The following is a 14,060-nucleotide window of genomic DNA, read 5'->3' on the forward strand; positions in this document are numbered from 1 at the left end:
AAAAAAAAAAAAAAAAAAAAAAAGGGAATTGGGAAATGTTTTGGACAGAATGCCGGGCAAAAGTTTCAAATCAGACTAATTTCTTTATGCTGTGAGGGGATTTAATAAAGTGTGGACTTTATTAGGCCATTTGACCATCTTCTCATTGAACGTGTTTGTCTTCTTTATAGCCACTCCTTTAGCTTTTATGTTAAGATCATATTAAATGGGATTTCTACTAACAAGCAGACATGTTGCACCCATTTATTGAACTCTTTACATTAAGATTTCCCCCAGCCCCAAAAAAGAAAACACACACAAAAAAAATTCTCACTGTTGTTGCTGAGAATAGTTTCAAACTGTTTTCCACATTAGGAAAAAAAGCAAAACAACCTGAAAAATGTTCCACGTTGCCTGAATTTCAAACATTTAAAACGGTTTTCTATTAAAACTAAATTATTTTGTTCCATTAATTGTTAATGATACAGTTAATGAGCAGTTAATCTGTTAATGATTAACAGATTCCCTGTTTAGCTTTTTTGCTACACGAATTGACAAAATTAGGATTAAATGAGTTTTGCCATGTGCAAGGCAATGCTAAAAGGTCTAATTTAAAACTGGTTCATTGGTTAACACAGTGACTCCAAAAGATTTTCTGACTCCCCTTATGAATTACCATAAACCTCCCACCCCCTAAAGAGAAAAAAAATAATAACTGGGCACACACATTGTTCAACCAGACATAATCCTATACACATATTTTGTTTTCAAACTCCACTGAAGTTTATTTCACACTTCAGGTTGCAACAAAACACACTATGAACTACTTTTACAGTGAAAAAACTTTTGTGTAACTGTTTTTATTTTTATTTTTTTCATTCATCCATACTGCTTCCCGTGCTGCTTCAACGGCACTGTGCCACCACACTTTGGGAACCACTTCCAGACAAAACATGTCGGCAACAATCCAGTCAAATTTACCGTAATTCTGCCCCACTTTGCGCTATCTCCCGTATAGCATCGAGTGAAATTATTCTGAGTGGCGCTCTTTTAATAGACAGTAAATTGCAAAAATAACTTGCTAGATATTGAAAATTCCAGCTATTATGGATAAATGGGCAAATATATTTACTCACAGGACTTTTAAAGAACCATGTACAATTAAAATAAGTAAAAATATCCAGGGATTGGAGTAAGAACATTTAATAAATGAATAAACAAAGGACAGATCATTATTGGGATAATAAAAATATGTTGAAAATCTACAATATTCTTTAGGACGACTCACCTGAAATTCTTCACATGATCCTCCACTCCGGTCAGAGAGACGGAGGAAGACAGAGCCATGTTGTATGTGCTGGCCTGCATTGACGAACCCCAGTTTAACTCTGTGGAAAGAGAAGCAGTGGTTTAGCAAAAGCAAACGCAGCAGAAAGTTTTCTGCTTGTTTTCAGTTCAACATCTCTCAGCTGAACTGAGCTCAGGCTCAACGAGCTGCACCCACTTGGTTTGTTGTAGTTGACGTATCCTAAGAGGAAGATGATGATGGACAAGGTGACCAGAGCGGCCCACCAGGTGAAAAGGAACATCAGCACCACAGATATGATCGCTCCAAACAGAGCCGCCCATTTGCTGTAGTAGTGGAAGGACGGCCTCCAGCCTGAAAGAGTCGACAAATAAGACGTGTTTTCCCACTTTATCTACCTTAAATGTGGGGCTAAAAGTTTGTCTAAAATGACCAGATGTACTTTTTGATATTCCTCTCTAAGAAGGGTTGTTGGTCATGTTTGTCCAATCTGCTATGTGAACGGAGATGCTAAACCAGCTGACTCATACAGAGGCAGAACTTTAGAGAGTTACCTGCAGAGTTGGGTAGTATAACTAGTTACTTTTAGTTACTTGAGTAACTTTAAAAAAAATACTTTTAGGAGTATTTTTACTATACTGACTTTTACTTTACTTATTTTATTATGAAGTATTTAAACTCTTACTTGAGTAAAATTTCTGGATTTTCTACCCACTGAATGGAAAACAGAGATTTTTTTAACCATAAATTCACCAGACACAGACCTGCAGTTTTTGTTAAAGTTTCGTAAGTTTACAAAGAAACTGATTTGGAACAAATTTCTTTTGCCTGACTTTATTTTTTGTTACTTACCGTATTTTCCGGACTACAAGCCGCTACTTTTTTCCTAAGCTTTGAATCATGTGGCTTATAGCCCAGTGCGTGGATTTTTCTTCAACCACCAGGGGACTCTTTAGCAGGAAGTGAATCATTCAAAGTCAAAATTGTAAATCAAAGAAGAACGTGCTAATTTTCATTTAACAAGCTCATGCTAGCAGCAGGCACAACAGAGAAATGTTTTCAAACTCATATGATGCAGCTTTTAAGTTGAAGGCTGTCGATCTGGCACTACAGGAGGGAAATAGAGCCGCTGCACGTAAGCTTAGCGTGAACAACACCATGATTTGGCTTTGGAGACGGAGGGCTGCATCCTTAATATATCCAGCAGATTTATTAGGACACAGCCCTCTGCTGGGTCCTTATGGAAAACCGAGAGCAACAGAGATACCAGCGGTTTATATACAGTATGTACGTTTCCAGATTTTTTTATTTTTTTTTAAAGGTGCAGCTTTGGTATGGTGCGCTCTATAGTCCGGGAAATACGGTATATGAATTCTTGTTATTTTTGTCTTTAAGATACCAACATTTCCACTTAACTTTATATTTTGGTCGATCTGATTGTCATTTTTTAAGTTACTGAGTAGACTTTTTGACAAATACTTTTTTACTCTTACGCAATTTCTTAGACAGCTACTTTTTACATTTATTTGAATTATGTTGGAGTAATGCTACTCTTACTTGAGTACATTTTAGTGGGTACTCCACCCACCTCTGGTAATCTGTAGCAAAACTCATTAGGCATTAATGAGGCTAAGGTATTTTTACTTAGCAAAGATAGTATAATCTCTGGGGAACTAAAGTTTTTAGACTTACAGAATGGTTTTAATTCTGTTTTGCTTGTCTAAACATGTTTTAAATTTGCAAACTTTTGTTTCTGCTTTTGACTATTCAAATTTACAAATCTCTGTCAGAGCAAGTAAAATGTTCCAGACTCTTTGTACAGGAGTGGCCCAGGATTCAGTGTGAAACCTATTTTGCGTGTGCTTGTGGGGAAAATAAACACAAAAAAAGTAAATAAATACATAATAAACAAATCTCCCTTCGTCATGAGAAAATATTAATGTGTTCACTTAGGTTAGCTTTACTAGAACAAAGTAGAAGGCCTCTTCACCTCTTAGAAGGTGATTTGTTTTATCTCTGTTCCAAATTTAAAGTTATTTTCTCTTTTCCAGAAAGTAATTCCCACATCCAAAATCCATATTTCTAATTTCGCAAACTATTTTCAGTCAAAAACACCTCTAACAACGAAGTAAAATAGACTTTCTAAATCTAGACACTAACTTAAACATTCCTCCTTTCTGAAAGAAATACAATTGTAATCTGTATTATATGCATAAAGTCTTATTTTCATGAGTATTTATTTTGTCCTAAATAACCTTGATTGTATACAATTTGCTCTTAAAATAAACCCCATTATGGGTCTCTGTTATTTACACTATGTCATTAGCAACAGCAATTATTTAATGACAAATTTTAGACTATATTAACTGCAAATACATTAATTAAAATAAAAAAGGTAAGCGACTTACCAGGGGAATTGGTGATGGATGCATGAAAACAACTGAAGTTAATCAGGGCATAGGAGCAAAGGAAGAAATTAGAAATGAGGGGAGCGATGGCGTTAAGGTCCGCTGTAGTGGGCAGCAAAAAGACAAAATGTAAACTTACACTGTTAACCTGTGTAAAATATGAATAATCATTTGTAAAAAAAAAAAAAAATCAAATCTCACACACCAATAAGGATGACGGCTGTTGCAATTAAGTAGCAGAGAATATAAGCTCGACGTGGCTCGTTGTTTTTCCCATAACCTTTCGCAAAGAAAATGATGTAAGGGTATATTTGGTCATTGCACAGACACTGAAAAAAAGACAGGAAAGTTGTTTTTTATTCAATGTTGACACGCAATTTAGTGGTATAAAACAGAATACTTTAGGTGAACGTTGTTTCACCTGAAAGATTTTGGGAGCAGAGACAAGAAAACCCAGGGCAGAAGATAAAGTGGCAGCAAAGATTCCCACAATGATGATGTAGTAAAAACCGGAGAGTTGTCCAAGAACCTGGTTAGAATATTTGAGTAAAGTCAACAGGAGATCATTTTATACAGCCATGCTTAAAGACTGTAAACGACACTTAAGTGAAACTGAACTATTTATCCACGACAATGAGTTTGATAGATACATTGAAGTTGTTGGCGAGTCCATATCGACAGGTCTGCGACTGGCTACAGTCTGTGAAGTTCCAACCCAAGTTACACGCCAGTCCCACGCAACCGTCCGTGTTGTTTCCCGTCAGGATGTGACTTTTATTCCCAGAGGCGTCCCGCACCACACATGACCCTGGAAAAAAAAAATAATCCAAGTCTGAGCTGAGCTTTCTGGTATTTCTTACCACATTTTTTTGGAAAACTACAGTTTCTTTACTGCATGGACACTAAACAGGAAGATTACCTCTTGCATTTTCATTTTGTTTAACAATTTTAATGTCAGTATTGGCAAACACTAACTTCAGCAAGCTCAAAGTTATATTGAGTCAATCAATAATTAGACAAGATGAAGGTAGTAATGTTATAAAAGTTACCTACCTGTAGTTACTGCTATCACCAGGTAGCTGAGTGTTGTCCAAAAAATAGCCATCAATGTACCCTTTGGGATAGCTGTTGCAGGGTCCTGCGAACAGAAAGCTGATCATCACCTTGCTCCTTGTTGCTCAATGTTTTTCTTTCAGCCTTGTTGAGATTCAAACCTTTAGATCTCCACAGATGTTGACCCCGGACATAATTCCAGTAGCAGCAGGAAAGAAAATGGCGAACATCCGGAAAAAATCGTTTTGAGCGCCCCGCCAGTCTGGTGTGAGGTTCTGGACAAAAATATCACCTGTAGAGAGCATTGACATCGAGTCAGGAGTTGTGTTTCCAATTATGCCATCGAATAAAGTGTTTGGTGGGAAAGAGAAGAATTCTTTACCTCGGTATCCGAAGATGCCGATAGCCTGCTTGTCAACTGTTGGAGGGATTACGGTGCCAACAAGGTAGTTTGCAAAGGACACCATAAGCGCTAAGAAGAACAAAATCTGGGTCTGAAAACAACATAAAGCAAGTTATTTAAAAACAATGATTAAGTCAAAGAACATTTCATGAACTAAGCAAAACGGTGTTGCTGTGTCACACAAAATTTCCCACGGATAGGCTCACCTTGGACTCCCACTCCATTCCAGCCTGAGTAATCATAAGAAGAACCGTGACTGTGATTACGCCTATAATGCGAACGTCATTGATTGGATCCACCATGACGGCACCAAATTCCTAAAATGAGTTACATAATTCTCAAAAAAGCTATGCAACACATTGGGGTTTTATATGAAAGGCATAATACGATGAAAACATTTATGGAAATACTTACCTGTATCTGTGTTTAAATCATTTTCCAAAATATATGCATGAAAACCTTCACATTCTTTTGCCATACACTAAAATCACCTTAAAACAGTGGTTTCCAAACATTTTCTTCCCCAACATGTTAACAATGGATTAAACAGTTTTAACTGCTGATAAAAGTGACAGAGGACACAAATATGGGAAGTGTGGAAGCCTCTACTGTATCAAATTGACATAGGAATAACAGAGAGTTGGCCATTCTAAGGTATAAACCCAGCACATACAGTGTTCATGTTTTTTTTGTTTGTTTTTTTTTTCATCCAGGCGGCTTCCCGCGCCCCCACTGCAATGACACGGCGTCCCCCTAGGGGGCGCGCCCCACAGTTTGGGAACCTCTGCCTTAAAACATACTCACTGAACTTATAAATATGATTTTTTTTCTCTCTCTGAATAAAACAAGTATTGACACAAGATGAAACAGATCCACATACATGCATCAAATCACGAACCACCAATGAACAACCAACAGTGTGGAGCGCACAGGCCATCGCGTTTGCTAAGGCAAACACCAGTCCAATTGGTCCTCCGATTTCAGGACCCAGCGTGCGGGAGATCATGAAATATGCTCCGCCTGCAAAATGTTTCACACACACACACACACACACACACACACACACACAAAAGACAATTTTTATGAAAACTAACAAAAGAATACTCAAATAATAAAGTAGTTTATAGCTATAAGATTTGCGTTGCCTCTCAAAATTGTTCCTATCCTTTTGACTTAGTTTTTTTGTTTATGTTTACACTTTGCCATGTCAGTCTCTAATTTGTGTTTTATTTCGATTTTGTGTGATTGAAACACACAAAATAGTGTAGATCTGTGAACTGGAAAGAAAGTTAAAGATTAGATTTTTTTTCTGGTAACAAAAATCTGTCTTTAGGAGAATTGTAAAGTAAAAGAACCCGTTGTTTTTTATCAGGATGTCTAGTTCGACAAATGGAACTGCTTGCAGATTTGTAAATGCACCTCCTGCATTATGTCTAAATCCCACAACAAATGTGAGCCAAACTTTGTTGATATTCCACTAATGTTGAATGTTTCTACTAAATAAGAAATACAGTTAAAATCACGTGAATAGGTTTGGTCACGCAATAAGTCGTTAAACGACACACACTTCAACCCAGGGCAAAAAATTTCTTCATGTAAAAAGTGTTTTTTTTGTTTTGTTTGTTTTGTTTTTTAAATTAGTGTTTGCATTGGGAAATTTATTTTCGGAATTTGCTCAAATTTCAAGTCAATGGAAAGGCAGCCATTGCCAATTTATATGAACGTGTACAAGAAAGTGAGTACTTTTGTTAATTAGCAGTAAAAGCAGGTTGTCAGAATAAGAGTAAGGCTCTTTGCAAGGCAATTCTCAAGAATTTTATGTCTTCCATTGCTTACGTTGTTGTATAACAAATTTGATTAATAAAAGTGTTTTTGTTTACTCTATTTACACAGATATATTTTGTGCATCATTCCATTGTTCCCATCATGTTTCTCTGCTGAGTACAAAAATTTCAAGCGTCCACTAAATTCAGTACGGTGATGTATAATTTGTTTGTACTGATGACCCAAGCTACGTATTTCCCATAGTGTGCATCATTTTTAATTTACAATAATGCAAATTAATGTTTACATTTCATTTCTTTACACATGGACTCACCTGATCTGACCCTCCCATTGGTGGCAATAGCAGAGATGGACAGTGCAGTCACAGAGGTCACCACCACGGACATCAGGATAATTACACAAGTCAGCACTGTCATCAGAGGAATATATATATTTATTAGTCATAATTATAGCTCATTCCTGTATTTTATTTCCTTCTTGAACTTGTTCAGAAAATAACTTAGCAAATCTGTTGCTGTTTTGTTATTTTTCTTTTTCCTTCCTTTCCTTTCCAAGATGTATATGCCAAATCAAGTATCCATGTCATATATGGATATATTATTACACATATTATATTATATATTACGTATTAAACATAATTCATTCACAGTTTTAAAAAATGTGTAACACCATTTTACCACATTGTGTTTGGGTTTTCTGCCCTACATTTCCTTGTGCGTGCAAGGACAGAGGCAAACATAGAGGACTGTGGCAAATGATACAAGTTTTACGGGAGTGGGGTCGGTTGGACCCCATTTGTAAACACAAGGGTTAAGTCTTACATTTTTAAATAGAACATCAAAGATTTTGTAGAAATTTCCAGATTTATTTACCTGTGATAACATGGAGAGTTCCAGTAATATCAATGGTAAAATGAATTACACAATAAAACAAACCGGTAACACTTTATTTGAAGGGGTGTGCATAAGACTGACATGACAGTGTCATAAACATGACATAACACCTGTCATGAACGTCAAGAAGTCTTTATGACTGTTTGACAGTTGTCATGAAGTGTTGTTCGGTAAATGATGACACTTTTAATGCAAAGTTGGCACTTTTAATGGACTTTCAACGCAACTTTTAGAGCAACTTTGCATTAAAAGTGTCATTATTTACCGAACACTTCATGACAACAGTCATAAACATTCATAAAGACTTATTTATACTCATGACAGACATTATGTCATGTTTATGACAGTGTCATGTCAGTCTTATGCACACCCCTTCAAATAAAGTGTTAACAAAAAATCTAGATATTCTCAAGATAAGGAAGAAATTCAGTGCGTTGTGTGCTAGAAAATCAAATAAACTGAGTTCAAAAAACCCGGAAGCGATGACTCACCAATGCCTGCCTGAGACGTGATCCATGACAGACGCAGGAACATGATAACGCCCCAGATATTCAGCATGCAGCGCATCTGTTACCAAAGACCAATGAAAACAGCCGGGGGATATTTCCATAGTGACCAGGTGATTGTGCTGATAATTTAGCTGCCAATTCAGAAATGTGACTTTTTTTTTTCATGAGTGTAGCATGTTTAACATTTCCGTTACCCGCATTAAATTTAGTATTAAGAAACAAAATCTCACCTTGACACCGATTATCCAGCCAAATCTAACTGGAGCTTTCCCTTTAGGATCTTCGGACTCTTCGTTTTCCATATCTGGTGCCGGCAGGCTGCCTGAGTCAGAGGTGGACGTTCCGTCCATTCCGATCTCCACAACCTTTAATGCAAAGGAAAGAATCAATGAAACTGAACCATCTGACGGGCTTAAACTATTAAATAATTTGTTTAAAGGGGCGATATTAGGTGTTTTCCAGGTACATCCAGTTATTTTAGAGCACAAAATGTTACCTTCAGTTGTTATGAAAGTATTATGTGTATCAAATGTGACTTAAAAGAAATTTAACACCTTAAAATTTGGCCTCTGTCTCTTTAAGAAAGTTCTTCTCTTCCCAACAATCTGCCTTCAGAAAGTCATCAGAACATGACTCCTCTATTAAACATTTAACAGCATTTTTACCAGCGTTGCACTGAGTAGTAGCTCCTATAATGAGTTTACCAGATGCTAGTTCCATCAAGTGTTTGCTAATTGCCTCTGGCTAGTCTGAAGGAGCTGAATGGGGGAGTCACATAGAGGGCTGCTTTGTCAGGTGGAAGCTTGGAAACTTGATCTCCAAAGAGGAGCTGCACCTCAAAGGCGGAACTAGGTTCAGATGACATTTTGGATATCTGAATGGTTCCCTTGAGAGATTCAAGGATTTCTTAAAAATGCATGAAAAATTCAAGGCAACACTCAAAGTATGATTTTGATTATAACATGATGTAAAGCTTAAAAAAGTAAATTTTACATAATACTACAGCAGTCTGAATAATACTTTTTTAACACTTATTTATCACATTTCATTTAAAGGGGCTAAATTTCATCAGTTGCAATCCTTATGTTTTCCCATATGCTGCCACTGATGTAAAGAAATTGAGCATACATAGCAGATCAATGCATTAATAAAATGGAAAAATTTGTCAAATAGCACAAACTGAAGGACAAACGTACCTCAAATGTCTTGCGCAGGGTTTCAAGTGTCGGCCTGCTCTTTGTCATCTGGCGTGGCAAAGTATTGGCGTAATGCTCCAGCTGGGGCACCAGGTCCATGGTGCTGTAGACGGAGGACCTGCGCAGCTCTGCCCTGGAGCCACGACGCTCTGATGAGCTGCATAACAAGACGCAGAAGCATGTCTGAAAACTATGGCTTTTGTTTGATACCTTCCAGCTCCATTTTGCTGCTTGTTGTAAGCACAGGGTGAGTAAAGAGCAAATCTTCTAGGATGCGTGACTGATGGGAGCAGCGCAGGGCAAGGCTAAATATGCATTAGTTTTGTAAAGCTCTGAGTTTGTTACAGTCTGTTAAATATCCACAACTTTCTCTTTTCAACACAGTAAACTACCTGCTCCTCTAAAACAGAAGATCAACACAGCCTTATATTGGGCATTCTCATTTAGCTTCCTCTGTACAGTTATTAAAATTACACTATCAAATGACTCAAATGATTGCATGACCATCAAGTACTGCACAAGCCTGTTAATCACCCACAGATTCGATCCAGGTGTGTGGCACAAGGGAAATGCCTAAAACATGCAGGGCAGGGGGGGACGTGAGGACCGGGATTGAGAAACACTACATTAAACCATTATTTTCTTCATGTCATGCCTTCCTGAGTCTTTCCTCACCACCACAACCACAAATCATGACAGAAGGACCCGACCAGATCAAGGTGAGGAACGCAGGAAAAAAAAGACCCAGCCAAAAGACGGAGTTTTTTGGAGGAGCTTCTCCCAGTCCGAGGCTGCTGAGGGGATCGTGGCTAGCGATCTGCCCGCCCGGAGTTGGACCCTGCCGTTACTGCTCCCCTGAGCCGCCAGAGATCCCGCCCCCTGAGCATCTGCTGCTTCCCTGCCTCCCTGTGCTCCTCCGGAGTCTCCGCCCCCTGCCGGCGCTCCCGAGCCTGGGGTTGGGCCCAAAAGGTCTCGTCGCCGCCCCCCGTGGCTCCAGCTACGGCCACGCCCTCCGGACCCGCCTCTAAGTGTCCGCCTGTTGCGCCGTGGATGCCCTTGGATTATCCACGGCAGGCCCTGCTTTGGCTGTGCTGCTTTTCTTTTTTGTTTGGACTGAGTTTCTTCCGTGTTGTTCCCTGTGGTCTCTTGCTCTCTGTCCGTCGCCCCTCCACCCACCCTGATGAGATGTTTTTTTGTTGACTTTTAGTTGTTTGGGCATCTGGTAGCTGCCCTTGGGGATGCGGGGGGTAACTGTTGTGATCTGTGTTTTCTGTGTATTTAGTTTGAGGTTTTTCTGTGCTTATTTAGTTCTGTTCCCCTGTCAGTCTCTGTGCCGTCCTGTCCTGATTGTTCCCAGGTGTTTATCGTTCCCTGACTGTGTATTTAAACCCATCTGTTGTCTTTGTCTCTTGTCGGGTCCTTGTCGTGCTACATCGTGTGTGTCTTCTAACACCGTCTGTTCCTTGTGCTCCTGAATCAGCTACTTGGATTTATCATTAAACCATTATTTTCTTCATGTCTACCTGGGCCTTCCTGCGTCTTTACTCACCACCACAACCACAAATCATGACAATTGGAAGTAAAACACAGCAGGGTGGGAGGACAGGCAATTTATCATCCATTCTTAACCCGATTCAAAAGCAAAAGTGCACTTCCTATTGACAAAACAAGCCTGTCCAAAATGTGAAAACGGACTCTTAATGACGGAACCAACCTGGACTCCTCATCGGAGACGACAATGGTGGGAGGGATTCGAAGTCCATTGCCTCCATTCATGGTGCTGCTGTCAAAGTGGTGTGAGGAGTACCTGGGAGGCCCCTCCTCATTGGTGGAAGAGTGCACCCCCCTGGCAGTTACGTTACGTTTGGAGGTAAACTGCCCCATCAGCGCGTCTTTGTGATTCCTGTGCAACGATAATCATTAGACTAGAATACACTAAATTAACAAATTCACTTTTTTTTTATCAGCATGCTGGACTTTCTGACCAAAATTATAATGAGAGACATGAGTAAAAAAAAACCTTAAAGGTAACACTGCAAATTTTGCTAATTTTCTAAGAATGTGAATATAACTTTGTAATGCCAAAAAATAAACGATATGTAACAGATATTGATATTTTCTTTAGTTTTGAATCTTTTTGACATCATCTATGAAGAGTCCATATTGCACATAGTGTAATTTTCATTTTCTGACTTACTGTACTGTACATTGTCTACGCACACAAAATAAGTGAAATTTGTATATGCTTTATGATATATTATTTTGGTGTGAACTCCCCTAGCAACGTGATGTTTTACTCGCATCATACTTGGTAATAATATGACAAATTCTGGCAAATACAAATTTAAGACATTATGAAATCTGAAGTCTCTCCCAAATGAGAAGCAAAGAACACATATTAATCCATGTTCCAATTTTTGACTCTGAAAAGGAGTTATTTGGTCTAATGTCAAATAAAAAGTTGAAAGAAAGAAAAAAAAAGACAGAAACAAGAAAGAAAGAAAAAGGAAAGAAAGAAAGAAAGAAAGAAAGAAAGAAAGAAAGAAAGAAAGAAAGAAAGAAAGAAAGCAAGACCTTATACTCACAAGTGGTTCTGTAGCTGATGAAACAGCTGCTTGATCTGTCCCCAGATCAAACATACACCTTTTATCAACGCACTGCAAAATTCTTGCAATTTATACCTTGGTGAGGCATGTTAAATCCCTCCCATTTACTGCATGCATTTCCTCCCCCTCAGACAGAGACACACACACACACATACAAAATCATACTCATTCTGTCTTCAATAAACACGCAGACGGACTCTGCGGAAAGGTATGTGCGTACAGTCACACATATGCAAATCTGATTCTACAATGGCTTTATAGATGTGACATCTAGTTTCTGGAAGTTGGTTTTTGGAAATGTGAGTTCTAGACACAAAACAATGGAAGCATGAGCCACTGATTTGGTAGCCGCATAGTTATTAGAGTAAACAGGGAGAACAAGCGGGTACCAAGTTGCCATGGCAGCTTTGAAAGATTAATACGACTTGCTTATGTTGCTACCCAACATGAAATCAATTGACTTTTTTTCCCCAAAAATTTGTTTTATCTGCAATTTTGCATTTACCTGAGCTGTGTTACAATGTACAAATGCCACAAAAAACAGAGCTGCACAACATAATCCCAAATTTAGATCTATTTTTTTTTCCATTTCAGATGGAGATGTTCTTTATTTTTAATTTTGAAAACCAGTTTGAAATTCAAACTTGTTGAAACTTTTTTACATATAAGGCAGGGGTGTCCAAAGTCGGTCCTTGAGGGCCGGCATTGTGCATGTGTGAGGATTTGAGTTTCTCTGTGTGTTTATTTTAGGTTTCTGTGTCTATTGAGTCTCCATATTGTCCTGATTCTTCTTGATTCTTCCCAGGTGTGTCTCGTTACTTGATTACCTTCTGTGTATTTAATCCCAAATGTGTTTCTTGTTCCTCGTTGGTTCCTTGTTATATCTGTCTCAGGATTTCACCCAGTGTATTATAGGCCTGGCGACCCACCATGCTTTACTAGCCCCACTGCCAGGCTAAGCCTTTCTTTTTAATGGTTTAAGGGAAATAATAATAATAAAGTTTTTTTTTTTAAAATATGGAGCGTCTCTGTTGCTCTGAGCGGTTCACTGGCGGAGCAGATTTCTTCCTAAAAGATATGCATATAGTTTATAGAAGATAGGTTTATAGTTGATGCATTTAAAGCCGGACCAATCACAGCACTGGCGCCTCTGCGCGTTGCCTCGCGCGCTGCAGTAGCTGGATTAAGTTTACCTCAGCGCGGATCCCGCGCGCCTCCTTTCACTCAAACTGGACACGTGCTGACCTGTGTGGATATTTCCAACAACCCCGTCAGGAATTATGAGTTTTTGATCAAGATAGGAGTTCAAACCCCGCCGCGTTAGCTCTGGTTGCGCAGCTCTACGAGAACCGCAGGAATAACTTGTAGTCGCACTTTCAGAGGTGCATTGAGCGAGCGGTGAGAATGATTTATATTTGTGGACAAATAATTTTGTGCGTCTTTTCCATCTCAACACGTTGCCCGGCGCTGGGACATATTATGTCTGTTGTCCCGGTTGGTTGGAGCGTTAATGGTTAACCAACCAGTGCTCACCTGATCATGCAAGTTCACCCCTGTGAGGAGCTTTCACGCTCTCCTCGTAGTCACGTTTCACGTTGGTTTTACATTGTTTTGTTATTTTTAGTATATTTTTTTCCGGGTTACGCGATGCACCAAACCATATATGCTTTGTCCATGTAGCCAGAATTAATGTGCGAAATTTGAGAAACTCGACCCACAAACTGAACCAGCCAAAATATTTTGTGTGTCCCCTTGTTAAAAACTAAAGATTTAACTTTAGCTGTCACTAGTGGATAGCTAAATAGCTAAAGGCCATTTTCTTGTGCTTCTTGTGGATTTTTATGTTATAAATGCACACAGACCACTGAAGTGGACACTAATGCGTCATAAAATACACTATCAACTACTGGCCATCAGTTGCA

General features: G+C 38.7%; 1 protein-coding gene across 1 annotated transcript; it reads right to left on the minus strand.

Annotated features, from left to right (window-relative positions):
• Positions 1-1,206: 1,206 nt before the first annotated feature.
• LOC106962731 (solute carrier family 12 member 3-like) lies at positions 1,207-12,690 on the minus strand. The gene is made up of 17 exons (XM_015057306.1): positions 12,118-12,690; positions 11,247-11,435; positions 9,533-9,689; positions 8,567-8,701; positions 8,319-8,394; positions 7,248-7,343; positions 6,030-6,169; positions 5,356-5,466; positions 5,129-5,240; positions 4,908-5,038; positions 4,747-4,831; positions 4,344-4,501; positions 4,115-4,222; positions 3,899-4,022; positions 3,694-3,795; positions 1,484-1,639; positions 1,207-1,367 (listed from the first exon to the last, which is right to left on the minus strand). The coding sequence occupies exons 2-17, from the start codon at positions 11,414-11,416 to the stop codon at positions 1,264-1,266; spliced, it is 1,965 nt and encodes a 654-aa protein (XP_014912792.1). The 5' UTR covers positions 11,417-11,435; positions 12,118-12,690; the 3' UTR covers positions 1,207-1,263.
• Between the last annotated feature and the right edge of the window lie 1,370 nt (positions 12,691-14,060).

The sequence above is a fragment of the Poecilia latipinna genome, unplaced genomic scaffold (genome assembly GCF_001443285.1).
Source record: "Poecilia latipinna isolate Pla-1442-1.1 unplaced genomic scaffold, P_latipinna-1.0 Scaffold1453, whole genome shotgun sequence".
Classification (NCBI taxonomy): domain Eukaryota; kingdom Metazoa; phylum Chordata; class Actinopteri; order Cyprinodontiformes; family Poeciliidae; genus Poecilia; species Poecilia latipinna.